General features: G+C 44.8%; 1 protein-coding gene across 1 annotated transcript in view; it reads right to left on the reverse strand.

Annotated features, from left to right (window-relative positions):
* Positions 1-4,558: 4,558 nt before the first annotated feature.
* The window catches only part of LOC121457585 (acyl-coenzyme A synthetase ACSM2, mitochondrial-like), a 32,582-nt gene continuing 10,981 nt past the window's right edge, over positions 4,559-26,159 (reverse strand). Inside the window, exons 6-14 of the mRNA XM_041666476.1 lie at positions 25,632-25,788; positions 22,570-22,649; positions 22,275-22,398; positions 20,265-20,345; positions 13,816-13,917; positions 11,528-11,655; positions 11,320-11,419; positions 10,201-10,320; positions 4,559-5,269 (exon numbers count right to left, since the gene is read on the reverse strand). Coding sequence (XP_041522410.1) covers positions 5,165-5,269; positions 10,201-10,320; positions 11,320-11,419; positions 11,528-11,655; positions 13,816-13,917; positions 20,265-20,345; positions 22,275-22,398; positions 22,570-22,649; positions 25,632-25,788 — 997 coding nt within the window. The 3' untranslated portion in view covers positions 4,559-5,164. The remainder of the gene's footprint in view (positions 5,270-10,200; positions 10,321-11,319; positions 11,420-11,527; positions 11,656-13,815; positions 13,918-20,264; positions 20,346-22,274; positions 22,399-22,569; positions 22,650-25,631; positions 25,789-26,159) is intronic.

Below are 26,159 nucleotides of genomic sequence, written 5' to 3' on the forward strand. Positions count from 1 at the left end.
ATCTGTATGGATATTTTGCTTGCTTGAATGTCGGTGCTCCATATACACACTTGATACCTGAGGAGGTAAAACTTCAAATAAAGGAATCAGAGTTATGATCGGGTGTGAGCCACCATTGGGTTGAGAAGCAAGTCTAGGGCCTCTGAGAGAGCAGCCAGTGCTCTCAACTGCGGAATCATTTCTTTAGCCCCAATAGGAAGGGTTTGCTGGTGTGAATTTTTCGAGCATTTTGGGGAGCTATTAGAATGCTGCATGCTCTCCCCAACAGTAGAGTTCATTGTCTGTCCTAGCAGAGGAGGAAGCCCCATTCTTTGTATGTGTGTGTGTGGGGGGGGGGATATGAAAGTATATTATTACCCTGAGTGTCAGGGCTGCTTGCACAGGGGATTTAATGTCTACCTGTTGGTTGTACTGTCCCTTGAAGTAGCGTTAGGAGAGAGATATATATGGTTGCTAAAATAACATGCTCCAAATTCAACATGTACAGAAATTCAACAGTGGGCACCAGGCTCCATTTTCCCATAGACTCCATGACCTCTCTTAGCAATTGTTTGAACTGTTGCTCTCACAGTCTGTTTACAGGCCTCCACTCTTATTGGACTAAATACATCAGCAATGGAAAAGCAAATTAAATTCTTGGTCTGTGTGGCTATCAAAGTGTCAACCTAAAAATAGGTTGGATGACGGCCTACCTCAGAAAAAAACTGGGACAAAGCGATCACTTGACAACATCTGGAGATGTTCCTTAAATAATTTAGGCAAGAATGTCGTAATCAAGAGAATGTAACTCAGAGTCATAATGAATCATAACAAGTTAAGCCATTAAGGCCAGCCTTTCTCTCATCTCCCCTCTCTCTGTGACATTCCCTCTGTCTACTTCAGCTCTTTGAGCACTCGAGTCTCTCCTTAGGTGATGTCACTACCTCAGTGATGTAAGCTGGCTGTGCATCCCCCGAGGCTGGGCTGTTGACAAGTGGAATAAGTCTCCCTAAGCACAGAATTGGACGTTATTGCCTTAGCACAGGGCTACGCTGGGGAAAAAGTGCAGTTTTATAATGTGCCTTTGGCTTCTGTGACTCCCATGAAGAGGTAGAATTTCTGTCCCTTCCTCTAGAATCTGGGACAATATCAGTGAATGGTGGCCTCTCTGGCCTTTGAGGGTGGGTGGAAATTTGATCTTGTGTAGGTGTGTGCAGGTGTGTGTGGCAACCAGAAGAGAACCTCTGGCATTGTTCCTCAGGTGCTAGCCACCTGAGAGGGACAAGGCACCGCAGTAGCTAGGGACCTAAGTAAGTTAGGTTGACTGGTCCGTCAGTCCTAGGGATCTGTCTGTCTTTTCCAGGGTTAGGATTATTAACACGTAGAGTTTTATCTTATGGGGTGTCTAGGGATTGAACTAAGGCCCCCATTCTTGCAATTTCTCAGTTGAGCAACAATCCTACCATGATTTGATCTTAATTACCTATGTAGGTATGACATCTGAGACAACCACGTGAGGAAATTCTGGCCACATAAAAGGTCTCTTCTTTGTTATTCCAGTCCACTCAGGTTCCACGTGAGTGAAACCTTCTAGACAGGCTGGACACTGTTGGGCAACTGGAATACCAGAAGCTTCTTTTTCACAGTTCTGGAGTCTATGAAGTCCACGAGGAAGCGGGTAAATTATCTGGCTGGCTGTCAAGACTCTTGCGCTATGCAGACACCTGCTTCCTTGCTGTGTCTCACAGGATTGGGAGAGAATGATCTGGCTGTTAAGACTCTTGCGCTATGCAGACACCTGCTTCCTTGCTGTGTCTCACAGGAATGGGAGAGAATGATCCCCCCCCATTTCTTATAAAGCTGCTAATCCCACCACTTCCTCGTGAACCACCTTCATGACCTCCTCTTATCCAGGATAAGAAGGTTCAGTACAAATATAGTCAACATATGAATTGGAGGGGGGGCAACATATTCCCATCCATCAAATTCTCTCAACTCCTAAATCCTTCAACTGTAGGTCCTCAATGTATTGGAGCACTGACATTAAAACAACAACAACAACAACAACAACAACAACAAAACCTCACTGTTCCATTATTTTTTTATACTCCAAACCCACAGAATTTATAAGCATAACGAAATTGCTGCATTAATCTGCATTCCCTTAAGTTAATTTGTTATGACCTAGTGCACACTCAAGACAGGTTGTGTTCTTGTGCATGGTGGGGGCGGGAGTGGCTGATGCACCTGCTTTTGAAAAGGCGCTGCCAGGGCACTACAGGGAGAGAACAGAAGAAGAACAGAGGATGAGGGGGTCAAGCGCCATCATATGCTGGAAAAGATAAGGGCTGGCGACTTCTTCATAGCCCCCATACGCTAGCCTCTACTAAAGGTACCTTTAGTAGCAAGGCAAGGCTCATGCGTTGGACACAGCAATGGGATGTAGTAAAAATCATCCTCAAGATAGGAGAGCCAGCACAGAAAGTAAAGGAGCAGCATCTGCTTGCAACCCCAGTGTTAGGGAGGTGGGGACAGGAGGATCCCCGGGCCCCACAGGCCTGTCTAGTCTAGCCTAACTAAGTGATCTTCAGGCCCATGAGAAATTCTCCCTTAAAGGAGATCCATAGTGTTCCCGAGAGTGATAATCAAGACTTTCCTTTGGCGTTCACAAACGTGAACACTAATGTGCAAGCACACTTTCACACACACACATGCATACACACGTGGACACACACACCTGGACACACATGAACATGCATCCATATACACAGTCATTCTCACTAGGGGATAATGATAGTAGGCCACAGGTTAAGAAAGACCAGTCAGGATCAAGAGAAGAGCATGGGACACAAACAACTGCTACTTAGATCAGATAGCGTCACTCAGCTAAAACCGCCCAGTGTCCTCCACTAGGAGAAGCCTTTGGCTGAACAGAGAGTTTTCTCTAGCCCGAGTTTTCGTTAGATAAAATCCTGAGTAAGACCATTTAAGGTCTAAGCCTTCAATCACAATTTAGTATGAATCATAAGCCAAGAGTAAGTGCATCAAGAAAAGACTTTGGAGAGGAGGGAGAACAGAGGTGCTGGAGAAGGTCCAGGGGCACGTGCAAGCTTCTCAAGAGCTGGGCAGTTTGTGTCTAAAGCCAGAAGAAGCTAACCTTAGAGGTTGTCGAATGCCACCCTTAATTCTTTTGATTCTTCATTATTTCTCTATAATTATTTCTCTCTCTCTCTCTCTCTCTCTCTCTCTCTCTCTCTCTCTCTCTCTCTGTGTGTGTGTGTGTGTGTGTGCCTATGGAGGTCAGAGGACAACGGGCAGGAGTTGGTTCTCTTTTTCAACCTTGGAGACTGAACTCAGGTCGTCCGACTTGGCGGCACGTTCCTTCACCTGCTGGTGATCTCATGGGCCCCTTTTTCCTTTCAGAGATTTCTTCTAGGGCAGCATGTTGGGTACCTGAAGCCACGTTTGTGTCACGTGATGCCCAGACTTCATGCAAACAACTCATGTTGTCCTTTTGAGAATTAATCTGGGGACACTGACGTGGGAAGGTAAGAAGCTTAATGGGGTAGGAAATGAGGAAGGCTCATGTGTGACGCCACCCTCGATTTTCACAGTGGACAGCACGGTTGGGTGAGAGGAGAGGGACTGTGACCTTCTGCCCTCATGGAGGTGGGTGGAGTGGCTGCCTGCTTCCTTGACCTTCTAGCAGCTGCCTATACCTTCACAAATCCTTGTTGACAATTCAAGGAATTTCTTATATTTCGAAACAAAGTACCATTTCAAGTCTAATAGGATTATAATATGAAACCCAATGAGGCTCGATTAAAATAATATTTATGAGAGACCTAGACCAGGGCTCATTTCCAACTCTTACTGGCTAATTCGTAGATTATTTTTTTTTATCCTTGCTAATGTCATCTTTATAACGTTTCAGGACATGGCAATCACTGTGAAACCCGAATAAACAGCACGAGCCCCTGGCTTTTCTTTAACGCAAACATCTGGAGTATTGGGTTTTCACACTTTCATAGGGATAGAGAGTTTGTGTGTGTGTGTGTGTGTGTGTGTGTGTGTGTGTGATATGTGGGGGTTGACAAAACAAGGGGATTTAGTTTTAGTTTTGACTGACACAGACTGTAAAAGCCAAACAGACACACTGGTGGGCTAAGGGATGACGATCACGGCACAGGCCTTCTACAGAACCCGTCCCTGTGTTTCCCCCTCTGTGAAACTTCAGATGATGACTCTAGTTAAAGAGTGCCAGTAGCTAGCCCCTGGAAAGTGTTTGGTAAGCAGTGTTCTTTCACTGTCACTGCGTGTTCTTCAGAGGAGGCACTGGCTCTTGAGAACCTTCACCTCCATCTCCTGATTGCCCAGTTCCAAGAAGACTCATTTACCTTTGATCTCCAGGTTACAGGTGATACTCCCACCACCTCAACATCCTCTTGCACCTGTAGAGCTGCTGGTCAGGTAACTATAGTAACCGAGCCATTTACATCATCTGTCAGTCCTCTATGGTTTCCCCAGTCCATAAGCCGCTACAACCCCCCTCCTTCCTACCCAAAGAATGGCCGCAGAGTTTTGATTTGGAAACAATTTTAATATTGATTTTAGGAAGAGTAGATACAGTAAGAAATGTGAGCCACAGGGAGTGGCATGTTGGGAGGGGCAGAAGCTGAGCCTGCAGATGCCACATGTATGAAGCAGATGGCCTGTGACTTGTGTAGAACCATGCCTTTGTGCATGACAAATGTTGTGTAAGTGGCATTTCCTCCTCCTTTGGACATGATACTCCTAAGGATTGAAGCAACCTGAGAAGACTTTGGTGTCCTGCCCACAGTCTCCTCTTCTCCTAATTTCCCTCCAGTTCCATCTCTTTTCTTTTCTCCCCCTCTTCATCCTACTTTTCCCTTTCTTCCTTCCTCCCTTCCTGCTCACTCTCATTTATAATTGCTTTTCCTTGTTGTTTTAGATTTTTCTCACTTGATTTTTATTTTTTTTCCTGCAAATCTCTCATTCCCTCTTTCTTCTTTTAGCATCCCACATGCCATTGTTCTGTGTTAATAACTCAACAAAGAAATCACAAACACGCGTCTGTATGAGTAATCTTTTGTCTCCGTAGGAAGACTGAGAAGTCACAGGAAAGAATGGGGAAGACAGAACCCCAGTGAGGGCCTTGGGAGTCTCACTGGGCCTGGCCTTGTCTTGATGTTTTCCATTCTTCAGTTCGGAGCTTTGCTCGATTGATTTTCCCTGTGATGGTCTTGGGCAGGTTCGAGACAAACTCCACCTGGTGTGAGAAATCAGATCAGTGTGGGTTGACCTCAGTGGCATTGGATTTTTTTTTTTTGAGGAATTGCTGTAAGCATCAGCTCTTAAGGCTGGAGGGTCTAGATACATAGGGGGGAAGTATGGAGATGTTCTAACGTCAGCTCTGTCTGCTAGAAGCCTCAGAAGGTCTCTGGACACCAGGGCAGGAAGAAGATGGCTAGCCCAGAACAGGTAGGACCAGAGCACTGGACTTTATATGTAATCTTGACAAGAGAAGCAATAAAATGAACATGGTGTGGCCCAGAGGCAGACACCTGAACTTCCATAACAAGCTCTGTAGGCTTCAGTTCCTACTCAAGTCAACTTTGAAAGGTCCCTGGACGACTTTAAGACTCAACTATCAACTACACTAAGGGACGATATTATCCTTAGGTTGTTGTGGAGATATTAAGAGGTTGTTCATGGAGTGGACACGCATGAATGGCAGCTGTGGCCATTCATCTGAGCTAGAAGAGACATCTGAAATAGACATCTAACTGGAGACCTGGTTTTGAATTTTGTCTTAGGTCTTCTGTGTGGTTGGCCAACCTACACAGTCTCACTGATATCAGCGTTCTCTCGTTTGAAGTGAAGGACCCACTCTGATATTCCCGAGTATTAACCTGTAGATGTTGACAGTTCATTGAGACTTTCACTTAAGTGACTCCACTGGCTATGGCATTTATCCGGAGATGGGTTGTCTGCAGAGCTAATGAAAGGTGTTCACTGGGATTCTGGTAAAGAAAACCTATATTCTTGGCAGCTGCTGAGTGAATGCTTCCATAAGAATTGTTGAGAAAGGAATTTGCTCAAAGCACATTAGGAGGGAGCAGAGGCTGAAAAATGTGGGCAGAATACATAAGCATAGTCCCAGCCATTCAGTTAGTCCCTCTTCATCCATGGCTTGGATTCAGTCGGCTTCAATTACCTGTGGTCAACTGCAACCTAAAACAGACGATGTATATTCTAGAAATAAATAATTTGTAAATTTAAGTGAATTTTTAACATTAGGTTGTTCTAATTGGTTTATTTTATTACCTTTGTTGTTAATTTCTTATCGCCTTTAAATTTTAAACTGTATTTGTCAGAGGTATTCATATATGATGGTTAATCTTGTCAGTCTAATTTGATTGACAAGAGCCTAGGAGGTTAGCTAAGAACATCTCATAGGGATGACTAGGGATGGGTTTCCAGAGATGATTAGACCATGAAAGCTCTGTGTTAATGAATGCTTTAGCTCGTTGATGATTCCACAACACAGTGGTGTTATTAGGAGGTGGTGAACCCTGGAATCTGGGGCCTAGAAGGATGGAGCAGATCACAGGGAAGGACTGTCTCTGGAGTTATATATTGGCCTTGGCCCCTCTTGTGTTTCCTCTTTGCTTACTTTCTATGTGAGGGGCAGCCTCTTCCTCCACAGGCTGACACTACCATGTGTTCCGCCTCATGCTGGGGCCTGGAATCAACAAAGCTGAGGACTAAGAAGGGGAATCGCCCAAACCAACATAAGTTCTTCTTTGTATGAGGCTTTTTCCAGGCATTTTGGTCATAGTTTGAGAAAAGTGGCTGATACAGTATACATAGGGGAAAAAGCTCGCAGTTCACAAGAAGTTTGTTACTACTGACCTGCCCAAAGTCGTTCCATTTCATTCTTGTTGAGCTAGCTCTACCCGCCCACTCCCACCCCTTAGTGACCATACCCTGTCCAGCTGAACGTTTCCCTGCAGCTGCACTTGGAGGACCACTCTCTTATAACTTTAAAAAAAATCATTTTTATCAACATTTGGACCTTTTGAAGTCCTGCTTGCCTCTGGCGTGATGTGATTATGGTTTTTGGCTTTATAACTCCACCCTGTGGCAAAAACCTGCTCTTGATCTCTGGCCTATAAAGTCATGGTGGTCTGTAACTTTCTTATTTGTGGTGATTTCTTATCCACTGGTCACCCTGTTTTAGAAGGGACAGTGATATTGTTTCTGAGTGATTTAGCATTTGAAGGGCAAAATGGAATAATTGCAGCGAAGACCAACTGTTGTAAAATATCTACCATTTGGTACCCGGAAGACATAAGGAGTGGAAGAAGGCCACAAGGAAGAGTTCAGTTTGATGCTAAGAAGAAAGCTACCCTGTTTACCGTGAACAAGAAATAGAGGATGTGGCTGGTAGGGAGGGCACTGCAGGGGAAAGAACCTGCTGCCTTAGGGACTCTAGAGGACAAGAACAGGGCCAGTACTTGAGTGATACACTCATTCATTGTGTGTGTGGTGTGACTGGGTCCCCTTTCTTGGTCTTACAAAATGTCCAGTAGCGATCCAAAATCCCTCACATATGGCATGACTGGATATCTTGCTTCTTCTTTAAAAATTAAAAATAAAACCATTCATTTTTGTTATATGCGTATGGATGTTTTGCCTGCATGCTTTATCTTTGTACCGTGTGCATACATTACCTGCAGAGGCCAGAAGAGGGCGATGGATTCCCTGAAACTGGAGTTAGAGCCTTGTAACTTACAGTAAACAGCCTTGTGGATTTTGGGACTCCAGTAAAGAATCCCTGGAAGGGCAGCTAGTACTCTTTACTGCTGAGGAATCTCTCCAGCCCCATGGAACTTCTTTAAAACAACACTCATTAAATGTTTACTCTGTTCCAGCCACTCTTCTACATGTCCAGTGCTTAAAATCTTAACCGCTCTGCCCCCGTATCTAGAGAGGACATCTAGTTCTCTATTAACTCAAACCAACCTACAACAGATCAGAGTCCCACGCTAGTTCCCAGGCTGTTTCAACAACATGGCAGACTCCCCAGGTGCCTTTGTCTATCCCCCCTCTCTTATATACAATAAAAACCTCCCAGGTTAATCAGGGAGGCACCATGTCGGTGGTTTCTTTAGCAATAAAGAAACCCCTCACATACAGAAGGGAAAATCAACATCCTCCGACTTCATTTTACAGATGAGGAATCTCGGGATCAGAGAGGCTATTGGGCAACTAGCAGAAGTGGATTTTGACTCACAGTGTGACGCCTGAGACTGTGTGGTGCTGCCCCCTTTCGGTTTGAGGATGAAAGTCTGGTTGTGGGCTCTGATACTCAGCTGCGTCCCTTTGCAGGAATGGAGGACAGGACATAGCACCCCACCGACCCTTTCTAGTACCTTTTCGAAGGATTGTTGTCTTGCTAGGGTCATGTGCATTCATGCCTGTTCTACATGGGGTTATAACAGCCCTTTCCAGCTCCTCACTCCAACTCAGCACATTTCTGAAGTGACCTCTGAGCTTCCCGTGGGGAGGTCCAGGTTCCAGCTGAGACCAAAACTCAATATGCTTTCACTATGCCCTTCTCCCTGCCCCCCTTCCTGCTTCCTTTTTCCAGAGGTACATGTCCAACGTTTTCTTAAAACCCTTGCTTATGAGCATCCCTCCCTGGGGTCCGCTCTTAGAGTGCCCACCTATGACACTTAACCTGTAGTAAGCCACTGGGCATACAGGATACCTAAGAATTTAGTTGATTCTAAGTCTAATATGGTTCCTCTCACGTTCCATCCCAGCCTCAAAATATTTTTCCCCATTCTCTGGGACAAACTCCTGTTTTGTGCAAATTCCAGCATTGGGGTTGCTGTGGTTCGGACATGAAGTATCTCCTAAAGAAGTTCATGTGTTGAAGGCTCATACAGGGTTCAGAGGAGGAACTGTGAGGGTGTGATAGGCTCATTGGCCTCCTCAATGGATTAATTCACTTGTGAGTTCAGAACCTGGTGGCATCGTTGGGAGGTGGTGGACTCTTTGGGGTTCTGTCATGGGTTATCTCGTCCTGAGTCCCTTTCTCTGTTGGTTTGCTTCTTGACTGCCGTGAGGCGAACAGCTTCCCTCTCCCATGCCCTCTCACCATGGCCTTCCTACCTTGTCACACGTAGAAAACGAATGGAGTCAGCTGACCAGGGATTGCAACTTCTGAAACCATGAACCAAAAATACCTACTTCCTCCTTGAAGTGTTACTCGGGCTTTGTCTCGGGTATGCGAAGTTGAGCAGCCCCAGCCGAGCAGCCCCCGTCTTCCTGCCCTAGCAGTGCACCTGTCTTAGCGCCCAGAGTGAAAGTCCCTGGCAGTCCTCTGTGGTCCCTTTCCTCTATCACTCCCGTCTGCCGTCCCTTTATTCTGCCATTGCCAGAAGGAATATTTCCATTTTCCTAGGAGAACCCCCTATTCCTCACTCAGACCACATTTGGGGTGTAAGGAAGAACTCTCCCATCCTTCCTCCACTTTCTGCAAGGATGACCACATGACTCAGAACTGACCAGTCAGGATATCCCATTGTCCTAGTCACATAGAATGGTTTAATAATAGGTAGCTAAATTAGTCCAGCAAGAAGCAACTTCAAGACCTTCATTGGTCTTTGGGGGACATGCCTGCAATGTCTTTACTTTAGTTTGCCAAACTGCTAAGACTGTATACTTGGAGAAGATGGCACCTCAGAGAAAGAGAGAGCATTTCAACAAATGAAGCCGACCCAGAAGGCAAGTGAAGAAACGAAATAGAAATCTCTGACCTCATTTTCCATGCCTGGGACTCACCATGATGAAGGTCGTGCCCACTCACGGACTTGCCAATTATACAAGCAGCAAATTTAAGTTCTATTTCTGTCATTGCAACCGAAAGCTGTACAGTCCTGAATATTTTTTACAAAGCCCCACTCTGCAGAGTGAACTCCTATGAAAGCATTTGGCTCCTAATTCAGAGCGAGTTGAAGGCTGTGGCCACTCTTCAGGCACTAAGATAGTTGCTGGGTGGTTTGGGGGGAATTTCTGGTCACTGCAAGGAAGACTTTTAAGTCAGAGGCCTTGTTCTCATGCCAAAGAAGAGACACATAATAGGCGTTCTTCTGCAAGCACAGGGGACACGGCTGGTGAAGGCCTTACCTTCCTGGGGTACTTGTAGGGCGCTGTCACTGACTTCACGTGCTGCTGCAGCAACTTGGTGAGCTGGTCTGGGTCATGCGACAGGAACTCAGGGGCAAGGACCACAAATGCCTTTACCACCTGCAGCAAGGATGGAACCAAAGTGGGATCAGAATCCTTATTCATCTCTTGGGATGAAGCAAAATCAGTATCAAGACGGCCGCCACTGCCACAACTAAATGCCTGCATCCATTCAAACGTCTGGGCCAAAGGAAGGGAAAATATTGGAAGTGGGTGAGAACAGCCAACGGTCCAACTTGTCCTCCAGGGACTTATCTTTCGGAAGGAGACGTGAGGATAAGAGACCCCAGGCTCATCTCATTCACCTGTGATAGTAAGGACTCCCAGGGGGAAAAGGAGCTGCGGAGAGGAAGGACAGGAAAGCCAAGACTGGGGGCCTCTAACTTTAAATGGTTTGTTCAGTCTTTTCAAACTTCAGTTTACCCATCTGTAGGGTGGGATGAAGTTTTCACATTTAATTCATGGGAGGTAAAATAAAACCATCTGCTACTCAAAGCTCAGCGGAAGGCCCTTTTTCGTTCTTCCAGTGGCTGTTGTTATTTTATGGGCCACGCGGTCCATATCTGTCAGTCACACGGCATCACCAAGCTTGTGCTATGAAGAAGTGCGCTGGGACCTGCATCCACTCACCCATCTGAAGCCCTCTCCACACACACAGTGAGCTCTGCACAGTCCTGTCACCTCAGTGTTACAGGGTCCTCCTCCTGCCTCATGCCATGGTTCAAGGGCTGCATCTTCTAGACCAAGTTCTCCCCTACTCTTGTCAAGAAACAGATCCTTACAGCTGACTGTGTGCTATGGTGCTATGTCTGGTCCCCAGCACTTTGCAAATATCTACCACATTTCATGCTCATGAATATCTACCACATTTCATGCTCACGACAATCCCTCGTCTTACAAATGTGGAAACTGAGGAAAACAGTGCGTAAGCAGCTTGGTGAAGGTCATCCAGCTCATGGGCAGGATGGTCAATATTTGAACCCAAGCTGCCCAGCCTATGAATCTGTGTCCTTGACCATCATACAACACTGTCTCTGTGCTTCCCAACGGCACTGTCACCTCTCCTCTGGAAGGGTCCGGGCTGCTGATCACAGCTGTCTCAGCCACGGCAGGGTGCTCCATCAATGCGTTCTCTACCTCTGATGGTCCAATACGGTACCTGCAAAAGTACATCCTTCAGAGGAGGCAGGACGCCCAACCTCGAGGACTGAGAGTCAGGCAGACCAAAACCCAAGCTCACCCATCCTGGTCCAGAAACAATGCTCACCCGCTGGAATTAATGATATCGTCTGTACGCGCTAGGAAGTAGAAATACCCTTCTGGGTCCTTGATTCCCCTGTCTCCCAGGAGCCAAAAGTCTCCTCGAATATTGGCCTCTGTCTTCTTGGGATTGTTCTAGAGAAACAGAAACAAAAAGCTACTGTGTCTGCAAAATCTAAGACCCCTGGCCCCTGGCCCAGGACTTATGTGAACAGTTACTTCATTTGGTTTACCACGTGAGCAACTCTACGTTGTGTGGTGAGCCTGTCGCAAATCTACTGATCTTAGATCCCCCAGTCAACTTGAATCTTCTCCATTTTGTCCAGTCCTTCCAGTCTCTCACTACTACCCTGAATCTAATCTTATAGTTAACACTGATTTATTCATTGGTCCATTCATATCCTAGGGTGTCCCCCCTGTATGTTCTCTTTTCTCTTCCCAGACAGTATAACCCCTGGTTACTGTACAATACCACCCAAGGTTATTGAGTCCATTTGGCATTTTCTCCCTGGCTCTCTCATTATAAGTGAAAGGGCTAGAGATTGGCCAGCAGGATTCTGAAGCCTCAGCCAGTGTTCACACTTCTGCCATGGCTGGGCCCCTCCATTAAGCTGAGTCACAAACACATGGGTAATAGGGAGACTTGAGGGCTACCTGTTGTCTGGACATTTTTATAGCTTACTCTGGTATGGGAGCATGGGTTTTAAGCTGATGTCCAGTTACAAGGTTGGAATTCTTCACCTACCTCCAGCATTGGGGATGTCAAAGGATGTTCAAGGGGTTTGTCTGAAGCCAAACTGCTATTCTAAGTTATAGAACTGAGACAACAAGCCAGATTTCATGACCACAGATTTCTTGTAGTCACCATGCAGCTTCGGCTGGCAGTACCAACATGGCCTTAAATATATCTGTCAATGCGACTGCATCTGTTTCCTGTGTATTTGCTGGGGACACCCATGTCCTAGCTCCTTTGCTAGCATGTGAGAACACATGAGGAAAGCATGTGGGCCGTGTTTGGGGAAGAGTGCGATGTAGCTGTGTCCTGGTTGCAGTGCCTCAGTTTCCCCGTGGAGGTGATAGTTTGGACCTGTCATGGTTTCTTTATTTACTACACGTGTATGTAGCACAGTCCTAAGTGTAAGTGCTTCATAAACACCATTGCCTTTGCATTCCTAATGTGATACCATATGATACCCAACTCACCAATGAGGAAGTGAGACAGGGGGATAGATAACTTGCTCCGGTCATCCAGCAAATACCGGAGTAGTGTTTGATTTTAAGCAAGCTGGCTCTAAAAATTTTACATGGTGTCTAAGGACATTAAATATGTTAAAGGTGTATCAGGAGCTTTAAGAGTGCTGCCTTTGTAGTATATACTCAATAATCCTTCCTAATCCACCCTTTAATACAGTTCCTCATGTTGTGGCCACCCCCCAAACACAAAATTATTTTCATTGTTACTCCATAACTATAATTTTGCCCCTGTTACAAATCATAATAAAAACAAGTGTGTTTTATGATGGTCTTAGATGACTCCCATGAGACGGCCATTTGATATCAAAAGGGGTCATGACCCACAGGTTGAGAACTGCTACAATAAACAATAGGAAGAACATCATTGTTGACGAGCTCACTTATTATCCTGGGTACAAGCCTTCGTCACATCTCCAGAAGGTGTGTGTTTGAGGTTGTCTCTGACCTATTCCCAAGATTTGTAGCTTTGACCTGAGCCTATAATCTCTGGTTTCACCATCCCTACACGGTAAGAGAGCCTGTCCTACTCAGATTCTATCTGTGAGTGCTTTCGGGAGGTCTGAACCCTAGACGCTGTCAGTGCTACTGTGATTCTCGCTGTGGAGTTGCCCAGCATGGCTCTAAAGCTCCACAATGCCTAAAAGTCTGGGTCCAGGCTTTGTGGAGAGAGAAGGGAGCATGCTCAGAGGCAATAAAACCATGGGCACATTGTAGAAGGTTTTATTGTTACAAAGGCTTATGGGCAAAGGTGAGGTTTTTTTTTTTTTTTTTTTTGTGATTTCTTAGTACTCGGCTGAGGATGATGAGAGAGAATGGCCAGGCTTCTCCCTTCATAAAGTGCTCATTCTTTTTGCTTCTAATTTAACATTATTGTTGGTTTACACAGAATTAGGTGTCATTTTAAAGTGCCCATTCTTGAACCCTGAGAACTCTGATTCTCACCAATACCTCTTGAGGGGTCTCTACAACATTTGGCATCCCTCATCCTATGTGGTTCATCTCATCCTTACGGGGAAACAGAGGGAGAGCATAGGTCCTCACCACGTATCCAGAGAAGATGCCTACTGGCCGGATAGGCTTCACCCTGATGGCTATGTCTCCTTCCTTGCCAGGGGGCAAAACGTTTCCATGTTCATCTATGACCTGAAGGAAGAGGAAGATTGAATGGATGACCCATTGAAGAGAAGCTGGTCGAACAGCGGTGTGACGGCAGAGTTGGCAAGGGGAGACCGTTTTGCTCTCAACAGGAATCAGAAATCAAGAGGAGCCAAGAGGCTTAGGCTCGGATTCCTGGTGCACCTGCCTGGGTTTGTGCCGGCCAAGCCTCTCAGTATACTGGGCCAGAGGAACCTAGGCAGGTGCCGTTGGCTCTAAGAACCCAGGAGAAAACACCTATTATCGTCGAGAGACTCCCCACTTGCAGACCTAGAGACTGAAAATCAAATGCTGTTCTGCTACCTTGCCCACTGACTTCAGCTATGAGGCACTATGCTCGGATGCTGGCCTCTGTAAAACAGAAGTGCTTATGGTGAATGAAATAGAATACTAAAAATCATTTCTGTATAGTTGCCACAGCCAATTACATGAGAGATCATCACATATGATTCTGAATTAGACATAAGTTGTTATACTTATAATAAACAGAATTCTACATGTACTCATAGACCCATAAACATAAATTCAAGTTCTTAGAATTCAGCCAAAATCAATAAAAAGAGAAAACACTTTAGCTACAGTACAGTCACTGTAATGCTAACAAAAACGAGTGTCATCCACTGATATACAACAGAGAGTGGTGAAGTTCATTGTCTCATCGGTCACTGGGCTCTGTGCTGCAATGGGTACCTACTGACCTAGAAGGAAATGTGCGGGGTTGTCAAACTAGAAACCCGAGTTACAAAATATTATACCAAGCCACTTCTATTTTTCTTTCAAAATCACGTTTAGTGATGCAATTCTCCAGGCAATTTTCTAGATGAGCACAGTGGCTCCTGTTTTTCTCCTCCCCATCCTTCCCTTTGCTCTCCCTCTCCTACTGCCACAAAAACTAAAACTAAAAACGATTCATTCATTCGTGTGTGTGTGTGTGTGTGTGTGTTTGTGTAGATTGTGGTTTGTCCTCTCTTCCAACATGTGAGTTTCAGGGAATCAAACTCTTACACACTGAGGCAGTACACTGGCTCTCCTCCTCCTTTTAAAATAATATCTTAATATAGCAATATTATTTTTAAGTTTAAGCTTGTTATTTTTGGGAACTTCATACATTAATATTTTATTTACATCATTTTCATCCCCTTCCTCCACTCCTTATTTGTCTCTTTTCTCTCCTCTCAAATTTATGATATTTTCTTCTTTAATTACTGTTACATACATACATATGTAATAACCACACATACACACACACACCATGCTGAGTGCATTTACTGTTGCTCAGGTATGCTTGTGCTAAGGGCTTGACTGTTTGGGATTGAATACCCAGTTAGGAAGCTTGTCCCTGGAAAACTGGTTCTCTCGCTCTCGGTAGTCACTAAGGGCTTCTACTTTTTTTTTTTTTTTTTTTGGTTTTTTCGAGACAGGGTTTCTCTGTGGTTTTTTGGAGCCTGTCCTGGAACTAGCTCTTGTAGACCAGGCTGGTCTCGAACTCACAGAGATCCGCCTGCCTCTGCCTCCCGAGTGCTGGGATTAAAGGCGTGCGCCACCATCGCCCGGCTAAGGGCTTCTACTTTTTCATGCAGGTGAGAAGTCTTGTGAAATCTCCTCATTCATATTGGGCCAGGTCATTATGCAGGTTTTGTCTTGGCAACTGTGTTGTTGAGATTGCCTGGGAGCAGCTTCTGCTGTCATCTCTAGAAGATAATTGTCTCATAGCATGAACCCTGGTATCCTGGCTCTTGGTTTTCCTGACCCTCTTCCACGATGTTCCCTCAGCCTTAGGTGTGGGGTCTCACTAAAGATGTAGCAGTTGGGGTTGGTTGCCTCACTGCCAGTTGCTCTCTTTGTTTGGATAACTTGTGGATCTCTGTAGTGGTCTCTGTCTACTGCGGAGTGTGCGTGTGTAGGGGGGATAAGTTAGGCTTATCTGTGGGTAGAAGGATAAGTACGTGGAATGTAGTTAGAAATTATATTAGTTTAGGGGAATGGCAGTAGTGGGTTATCCTTTAGAATCCATGTCCTCTCCAGTCATAGGTTTATAGTGCCGGGCATGAATTTCCTCCTGTAGAGCAGGCTGTATATCAAATTTTGTTATCTCTAAGACAAAACTGCCATGATTGCACCATTGGGGATCTCTTGCTGGGACAGTACTTGTTATTAGACTTATAGCTGAGTAGAACTATTGATTGCTTTTCTCCTTGGTCAGCTTGCATGGCACTTTTCAATACTGGGTGAGTGAGGCCTCAGGAAGAATTTCAGGTCAGCTCCAGTCAATTTCTCCAAGTCTAGTGCCCAAAGTGTGTGGTGTCTTCATCAATAGGCTCGTATTTTCAGGTCCCAGAGGGCAACCAAGGGCAATAGCAATAGCCTCTTTTGTTTGGGAATCTCTCAGAGCCATACCCCTAGTCAACAATTCCAAGGGAGAATTCCCATGCCTGGCATTAGGGTTTTGTGTTTTGTTAATCTTTGGCTCTTGAGGGAAGCATTAGTACCCATGTTGTATAACTTCATTAAAACTGTATATTTACACAAACACACACACACACAAACACACACACACACACACACACACACCCCTATACATACATATTCATTATATATGCTCTTAAATAAACATAAATTAACATGCTTCCCTTTGGCTTTTTTCAAACATCCTTAGTGTTATTTGTCTCTTCATGTTCATGCCCCTCTCTGTATTACCCTTCACTCTCCTCTCCAGCCTCACCAGTTAAAGTCTCTCCATTTTTCTCATTTTCCCTTCATATCACTCGTTTTACTCCCTCCCCTCCCACCATTTCTTCTACTCTACTCTCTCCCCAATCTCTTCCTACTTTCTCAGTTTCTATCATTACCCCATGTTATGGACACAAACCTAAAGATTTATAGCTGGGTAAGACTCAAGGAAATAGTGGAGAGGGTGCTTGAACTGGCCTTCCCTTGTAATAAGATTGATGAGTGCCCTGTCATCATAGAACGTACATCCAGAAACTGAGGGAAGCAGATGCAGAGATCCACAGCTGAGCCCTGGGCGGAGCTCCCAGAGTCCAGCCACAAAGAGGGAGGAGCAATAATATGTGCAAAGGGGTCAAGACCATGATGGGGATATCCACAGAGACAGCTTGACCTGAGCTAGTGGGAGCTCACTGACTCTGGACTGACAGCTGGGGAACCTGCACAGGACCAAACTAGGTCCTCTGAATGTGGGTGACAGTTGTGTGACTTGGAAAGTTTGTGGGGTCACTGGCAGTGGAACCAGGATTTATCCTTAGTCCATGAGCTGGCTTTTTGGAGCCCATTCCCTGTAGAGGGATACCTTGCTCAGTCCAGATACAGGAAGGAGGGTTTTGATCCTGCCTCAAGGTGATGCGACAGACTTTGGTGACTCCCCATGGGAGGCCTCACCTTCACTGAATGGGGTGTAGGGTGGGAGGAAGGTGGGAAGAGAAGGAGGAGGGGAGGGAGAGGAAACTGGAATTTGTATGTATAATAAAAAAATGCTGTTTTTAAATAAAAAAGTAAATTTTAAAAAAGATTTGCAGCTGGAATCCTGAAATAAGAAAGAACACACAACCTTTGTCTTTCTGAGTCTGGGTTATCTCACTCTGTATTTTCCATCTATTCACCTGCAAAGCTCGGGAGTTCATTTTTCTTTACAGCTGGTTGTATCCCATAAATAAAATGTATGCACTCAGTGTATATGTAACATATATGTGTGTGTATGTATGTGTGTGTGTGTGTATGTGTGTGTATTAGATTTTCATTTTCCATTCACCAGCAGAAGAACATTTAGGTTGTTTCTATTTCCTGGCTGTGGTGAACAGAGCAGCAATGAACATGGCTGAACAGCATCTTTGGAGTAGGATGTCAAGTCCTTCAGACATGTGCCAAGACGTGGTATAGCTGGGGCACAAGGCTGATCTACCTTTGGCTTACTGTGAACTATCCGCATTGATGTACCGATTAGATACACCATTTCCCTATTTACTAACATCGAACAGGAGCTCCTCTTTCCTCATGTGCTCAACAGCATTTGGCGTTAGTTCTTTCCTTGGTCTTAGCCACTCTTACCAGGGTGAGATGACATCTCAAAGTAGATTTAGTTTTACATTTCCCTAATTGCTAAGGGTGATGAATACTTTTAAATATTTCTTAGCCATTTTTATATTTTCTTTTGAGAATTCTCTGTTCAAACCCACAACCCATTTTTGAAGTGGATCATTTGTTTTCTTGGCCTTTTGTTTCTGGAGTTCTTCGAATGTTCTGAGTAGTATTCCTCTGTCGTGTGTGTAGCTGGCCAAGAGTCTCTCCCACTCTCTAAGCACCATCTCCACTTGGCTGGTTGTTTCTTTCGCTGTGCAGAAGCCTTTTGGTTTTGTGAGGTCCCATTTGTCAGTTCTTGGCCTTAATCCCTGCATAAGTGGAATCTTATTTGGAGAGTCCTTTCCTGCATCTTTACCTCTTGCCCACTGCCTAGGCTTTCTTCCAGCGGTTTCAGAATTTTAGGGTTCACATCGAGTTCTTTCTTCTACTTTATTTTGGGGTCTAGTGCAATTGTCTACCTGTGGGTACTGGGTTTCCCCAGCACCATTTGCTGATTGCTGTCTTTCCTCCATTGCATATTTTTGACATCTTTGTCAAAGAGAAGATGGCTACAATTACATGCACTTACGTTTGAATTAATTTGTTCCATTCATCTGCACATCTGTTTTTATGCTGATGCATGCTTCTCATTACTGTAGCTCTGCAATATAACCTGGGATTTGGTATGGTAACCCCTCCAGTGCTGTTCTTTTTGCTTGGGGTAGCTTGTACTATCTGGAGTATTTTTTTTTCTTTTTTTTACTTCCATATGAGTTTTAGGACTTTTTTTTTTCTGTGAAGAGTATCATGGGGGTTTTAAGCAGAATTTCACTCAATCTGTGAATTGTTTTCAGTAGAATGGTCGTTTTCACAATATTAATTCTACCAATCCATAAACATAGGAAGTCTTCCCCTCTTCTAGTGCCTTTCTCAATTTCTTTCTTCAGAGAGTTAAAGTTTTCACTGTGAGAGACTTTCATCTTTCTCATTAGGTTGATTTCTAGATAAATCCTCGAGGGTACTGTGAATGAGAGTGTACCCATGGTCTCCTTCTCGGATGTTAGATGTTGGTGTATAGAAAATTACTCATGTTTGCAAGTTTATTTCGGATCTTGACACTTTGCTGGAAGTGTAGAACAGTTTTAGAAGTTTTCCAGTAGAATCTTTGGTATCTCTTATGTATAATTTCATATCATGTGCAAATAGGGATAATCTGACTTTTTCTTTTGCTATCTAATTTTGTTCTCTTCTTCATTTCTCCTGCTAATGCCTCCAGTACTCTATAGAAAGGGGATGGGGAGTCAACAGCCCAGTCTCATTTCTGAATCTAATTTGATTTCTTCAAACTTTCTTCATTTAGGCTGTGGGATTCTCATATATAACTCATTACACTGAGGTTTGTTCCCTCCAGTCCTGTTCTCTACAGAACTTTTACCATGAAGTTGGCTTGGATTTTTTTGTCAAAGGTATTTTTAGGCATTATGGAGATAATCATGCAATGTTTGTCTTTGAGTCAATTGATATGATTTATTATACTTATTGATTTAGGTATGTCGAAGCATGTCTGCATGTCTAAATAAACACAACCTGATCATCGTGGATGATCTTTCTTATATGTGCCTATGTTCAGTTTATAAGTATTTTATTGAGAATTTTTACATCTATGTTCACCAGGCATATTTTATAGTTTTATTTGTTTTGTTGTAGTGTGTTTACCTGGCTTTGGCGTTTAAGTTATTATGGCTTCACGGGTGTTTGAAGGTGCTCCTTCTGTTTACATTTTTAGAGTAATTTTAAAACTTTACTGCATGCATTGGCTTTTTGGGGATCCTGTTCTCTTTGGATGTATACTTTGCTCAACCTAGATATAGTAGGGAGGGCCTTGGACTTTCCACAGGGCAGGGTGCATTGCCCTCTCTTAGGATTGGAGGAGGTGGGGTGGGAGGTGTGTGGAGGGAGTGAGAGGGGAGTGGGAGGAGGGGAGGGAGTGGGAATTTGGATTGGCATTTTTTAAAGTAATAAAATAAAATAATAATAAAAAGTATTGTCTATAGTTTCTGTTTGAAAGGCTGGTGGAATTCTACTATGATTCCATCTAGATCTGGGTTTTTTTTTTTTAAGTCAGAAGGTGGGGACTCTGGGGAACTCACCCAGCTGGGCTGGCATACCTAATATTAGTTCACTCAATGAAAATATAATAGATGACTACATGACCACAAATTCATGTTTTCCCTCCCTCCTTATCGCCCTCAGCAAACCTGTACATCATAATGGGGAATGGCTGTTCCGAGGGAGCCTGGTTTGACCTTCATTGTCCTGGAAACTCTGCAGGTGAGTCCCTGTGAGGAGAGAGAGAGAAAACAGTGGGGCTCAGGAAAAGCTGCGCAGTCAGCGGAAGGAAGGGTTCAGTGATCAGGTCTCACTCCTACCCGAGTCATTCACACTCCTGTCTCCTCCACTCCCATCCTCCGGCTTTCTCCCTTTCCTGGAACCCCAATCCTAGTGGTTTCACCAAAATATTTGCTCAGAAGACAATCTGGTTTCTCCCCAGGGAAGAGAAATGAACAGCTACTCTCCACAAAGTCAGCTAGATGAGAGAAATAGGTTCTCATATTTTCCAGCACAGTACAGTGACTAAAATAAGCAACAATGGACCCCACATCTCCAAGCTGGAGAAGAAGGATAAATGCTTGAGTAGGTGGGTAAGCCTAATACCCTGAGCAACCATGATATGTGGTGCACAGATAGAGAAATATCACTCAGCAGGGGAGGGCAGAGCTCGGTGGTAGGACAATTGTGGGTCCCGTGCAAGGTCTGGGCTTGGTTCTCAGTTTCTCAAGAAGGAGAAGAAGAAGAAAAAGAAGAAGAAGAAGAAGAGGAAGAGGAAGAGGAGGAGGAAGAGGAAGAAAGAGAAGGAAAAAGGAATGGAGGAGGAAGGGGAGGAAGAAGAAAAGGATGAGAAGAAGGAGGAATTTTATGTTCAATTCTTATGTATCAATTAACTTTTTGAAATACAAAGCTAGCCATCTACAGTCCAAAAGACCCACAAGATCTTGAGGACAGTTTGCTTGAATCCTGAAATGAACCCTGCCCTCAGAGAGGCTGTGGGACAGGGAAACCCTTTCTGTACATGTTCTCCTCTGGGTGGATGACAGCCCTTACTAGGTGTGCACTCTGTGTACTGTGGTCCTCACCTGTATTAGCAAGCTCTTCTTGACTGCTCCATATCACAATACTGCCTCCAACCTGCTGGTGGGAACACTACTGGGGATCTAGTAGCTAGAAGAGGAAGATAGGTGACAGGGAAGGGAGCATAGGAGAGGAGAGAAGAGGAGAGGAGAGGAGAGAAACACTGAGGGTCAAGAGAGAGGAAGACGCTCAGAAAAGGAGCCAATAAAGCTCGGGGACAGACTCTCAAGGCTTTTCTGGTGAGTAGCACAAAACTGCAGATACATGCTGTACACACGCTGCCCATTAACTGCAAGACTGGCAGGGGTGGTAGGGATGCAACTGGCTTCTCCCCATCCTTTGCTTCTGTTTGACAGCTGAGTGTTGTGCCTGACACTTCTGAGACCTGCAGTTTCCTGTGAATGTGTGGCTCCATCACAGAGAACTTCCGTGATGGTCTTGTCTGAATGAACAGTTGACGATGCTGTGCTGGTGGCCATGTTGGGAGGGAGCCCCTCTAAGGTCCTAAGAGGACTCAGCACCTTTCTGATGAGACTGAGTGGTGGTTCCCTTAAGACTCCGTTAGTCACACAAGAATGGGTTTTCTACAAAGCAAGGCTACCCCTTGCTTTAGTTTGTTTGGTCCATGTCTGTTTTCCTAACCATTTTCATCATGAGTTGAAGCAGTATGGGGATGGGAGACGGAATGTATGAGTAGATGCCAACATTCAATCTTAGATTTTGCAGGCTTCAAAACTATGAGCCAAAGTATCTACTTTTTTTCATAAATCTCCTCGCCTCAGTTATTATGTTATAGCAACACAGAAAATTAAGTCTCTAGCTCTTGACTCTTTACCTCTTTTCATAGTTCTTTGCATTGCCTACCTTGGCATCAATTTCTTGATTTTCTGCCTTCCTCCCCTTCTAGACTGCAATGCTCATGAAATCAGGAACATTGTCATTTTGTTCCCATAGAAGATGCTCAATTAGTATTTCTCAACCAAAAGAGGGATACATTACTTCCCAATAACCTGATTAGCAAACATAATTTTTTTTTCTGGCAGGAGCATGCAGCCCATGGTCCCCTAGGGAGTAGATACCGTTTCTGTCTGGCCGTAGAATTCTCGGATGTCCAAGCCCGTCTTGGTTTTCCAGTTCTCCAGAGTCTCTGAGAGAAGGCTCTCACCTCCAGTGAAGCAACTATGCAGATGTGGGAACTTGTAACTAAAGAAGAGATTTTATTTTCCCTCAGCGTTGTTGAAAATGAAGTCCACTCAGGCTCAGAACTGAGTTCTGCTATGTGATGACCCTGGGTTTATATAGGTTCAGTGTGTCCAGATAAATAGGCATAGGGATGGGTGTAGATGCTCCTACAAGTCCCCAAATGTCCATCACCTGGAAAGATCCTGTTGCACCAACATCCGGTAGATGAGGGGGGCACCCACCATGCTGTTGATGGGATAGCTGGACAGCACCTGCAGGGAGAGAACCTTCTGAGACACTGCTCACTAGAGCAGCTGATAAACTCAGCAAGGCAAGCATTGCCATGACAGTCACGACTCCTCAAGTTGTAGTGCTACAGACTGAGATCCTGGTTTGTCTGTTGTGTTTGTTTCAGACTTAACAAGCCTCATGATTCTCATCCATGCTCACGACACCATGGAGGAACAAATGCATACAGAAAGAGGTACAAGATTTATTTGGAATACTTTTGTCAAAGCCTGACTGACTCTAACTTGACCCCAAGTTGGAGACCAGGGTTGTATTGGCTGGTTTTGTGTGTCAACTTGACACAAACTAGGGTCATCAGAGAAGAAGGAGCCTCAGCTGAGGAAATGCCTCCATGAGATCCAACTGTAAGGCATTTTCTCAGTTGGTGATCAATGAAGGAGGGCCCAGCCCGTGGTGGGTGGTGGCATCCCTGTACTGGTGGTTCTGGGTTCTATAAGGAAGCAGGCTGAGCAAGTCAGGGGAAGCAAGCCAGTAAATAGAACCCCCTCCATGGCCTCTGCATCAGCTCCTGCCTCCAGGTTCCTACCCTGTTTGAGCTCCTGTCCTGACTTCCTTCAGTGATGAATAGCAATGCTGAAGTGTTAGCCAAATAAACCCTTTCATCTCCAACTTGACTTTTGGTCATGGTGTTTTGTCACAACAATAGAAACCCTAATTAAGACAAGGGCCAAGAGGAAAATAAAATCAATCCCTGAACCTGTCCCAAGATCAAGTACAGAATCCCACCAATCCCTTAGCACAAAATCCCACCAATCTCCAAGCAAGAAATCCCTCTAATCCCTGAGCTTCAAGATCAGGCCACAGAATCCCACCAATCCCTGAGCTTGCCCCAAGATCAGGCCTCCTAATCCCTCCAATCCCACGTCACCCTGGAGATTTCCACCCTCCAAGAAACTATATAAACTCTGTCTTCTGCTCTGTTCTGTGCTGCTTCTCACCTGAGCAGAGGCAGCCATCCTCTTGGGATTTTCCCTCCCAATAAATCCCTTGTGTGAGGTTTGCTGTGTGGTGTGGCTTTGTGGTATTCCTTGGCTCCCAACTGCCAGGCTACCTTTCCCTTCAGAGATACAACACTTGCATTGGGGAAGTCCCCCCACCCTGCAGAGCATTTACACCTGATGCTGCAGCAAATGAGTTACATGAACTTGGCTCAGTGTCTTGACCTGCTGGAACTAGTTTTGTTATAGGCTCTTTCCATGAAACTAATAGTGAGAGATTATAGCGGTCAAAAGTGGCTAAAAGCATTCTACAGCAGTGTCCAAGGGAGGCCAGGAGCCGCATGCTAACTCCGCCCTGTCTTTCCTCCTGAAGTCCCCACAATGATCTCATGCAGCACGTTCTGTGATCCTGTGTATGGTCCTGAGCTCTGCGGCATTAAGTGGCTCGCAAGCAGCTGGAGCAGTCGGTGTTTGCTGCAGGATGCAATGCTGTTTCCCTCACCATGTTTGCTTTGTGCAGAACTAAACAGTGATAAAAGCAAATGTTTTGGGAAAAAGAACATTTGAGTATTACCCAATAGCTTCCTGTACGTGTAACTGATGACTCTGTCTAGTTCTGTAGTGTATTTTTGCAATCAAAATGAAAGCACATTTATTGCTTGTTACTATGCGGTGACATAGAAGATTTACTTGGTGACTACCTCAGACTCTACAGGGAAAGCAATCTTATTTGGTCTTTAGAATTCCTCCCAAACTGGACAGAAACAAAACACCCATCTGTAATATGATGGGAAAGAAATGGTGATACATTCTTAGAATGGAATACTATAGGACAATTTAAAAGAACAAACCAGACACATGCAAAAATATGGATTAACTTCCCAGAGAAATTTGCTGAGTGGAAACTAGACACAAAAGATAATCCATCCTACACTCAAATTGACAAAAAAAGAGAGAGAGAGAGAGAAGAGGTGAAATTTAAGCCTGTAGAAGTCAAGAGAGTTACTGACTTTTGAGGTGAGGGTGTGGCCAGGGGAGGTATGGGTGCCTCCAGTAGCCATGGAAACATTTTAGGCTTCCATCTGGTGTTGATTACATAGGTGTCTGATATGAGTCATACATCCATATGCTGAATGGAGCTCTAAGCTGGATCTCTAGGCCTCATGTGACTGGATTTGAAGATATTGATGCCAAGTACTGGAAAACCTGTGCCAATGGCACATTAGTGTTAGAACAAAAGGATGAGATTCTCTTTTCCTCCCTCCCTCCTTTCCATCTCTCCCTCCTCTGAGGCTATAGCAAGAAGGTGATCTCCTACAAGTCAGCATGAGGTCCCCCATTAATCAGGCAACTCCTCCAACACCTTGATCATCTTCGAATTCATGGGAATTCGAAGCTTCAGAAGCATGGGAAGCATCGGCTGTGAGAGCCTCCCCATCTGCAACATTTCTGGGTAGTAGCCTAAGCTGACCGAAGCAATGTCTAACCCAAGTGAATTCTTTTCAAACTGTACACTAGAATAGTGGCATTCCACACCTTTTAACCATCATCTTGTGTTACACTGCAAAGGAAGAAGGAAATAGGACATACACACACACACACACACACACACACACACTCATACATAGACACATGCAGGTACACAGACACCCATGCATACACGCACGTATACACACTTGTGTGTGAGGGAGATGTTATTACCTCTCATACATTTGTCTGAGATATGACAGCAGAAGAAGTGCCTCTTAGTTGAGAGAACAACCACCTAGTCCCATCTCTTGAACACATGCCACTCATCGAAGCCTGTGTCCATCTCTGTCCCTAGACCATGAGCTTTGTTAGGTGGGTGCAAACTTGCATCTTGCTTCCTGCTGTCCATTGCTCATTTATGTGGCTGGAATTTTTAGCAGAAGGTTTTTTTTTTATGAATTGAAATCAACTGCCATGACCTGGAGTGTGTAGACCCGAGATTACTCTGACTAACCAATATGGATGATTCTCTCTTACCTTTAGAACAGTCTTTGGGTCAAACTTTGGCAAAAAATAGATAAACGTGCATGCTCCTAGTGTCCAGGGTTCCAGAAATGCAGCTATTATGTTCACTATCCAACCTGTGTCCGAGATGGTCCATACGGTGTCAGAGACATCCATGCCTGTCCAGGAGCTGAGAACACAGAACACAGGCACACAGAGCTGAGTGCACACGGATGGGTGTGGTACTTGAGGGGCTGTGGGGGGAAGGGTGAGGTGTGGGCATGTCGTGTGTGTGAAGGGGCGGCAGTGCTTTTGAAAGCATGACCCTAGAAGACACAATTTAGCAGATAACTAGGTTTTGCTCTTACTTTATTTCCAATACTAGGACAGTGACTGGCAAGTGAAACCACCCAGGAAAAGCTTACTAGCAAAAGGTACCAAAGCAAACAATCGTGTGTGTGTGTGTGTGTGTGTGTGTGTGTGTGTGTGTGTGTGCAGGCATAGGCATGTATGGAGTGTGCAGATGTCTTTATCCATTACTTTCCAACTTAGTTTTTAAAA

Source organism: Microtus oregoni, unplaced genomic scaffold, assembly GCF_018167655.1.
Source record: "Microtus oregoni isolate MIOR12 unplaced genomic scaffold, Mior012 000016F_ref0000370, whole genome shotgun sequence".
NCBI lineage: Eukaryota > Metazoa > Chordata > Mammalia > Rodentia > Cricetidae > Microtus > Microtus oregoni.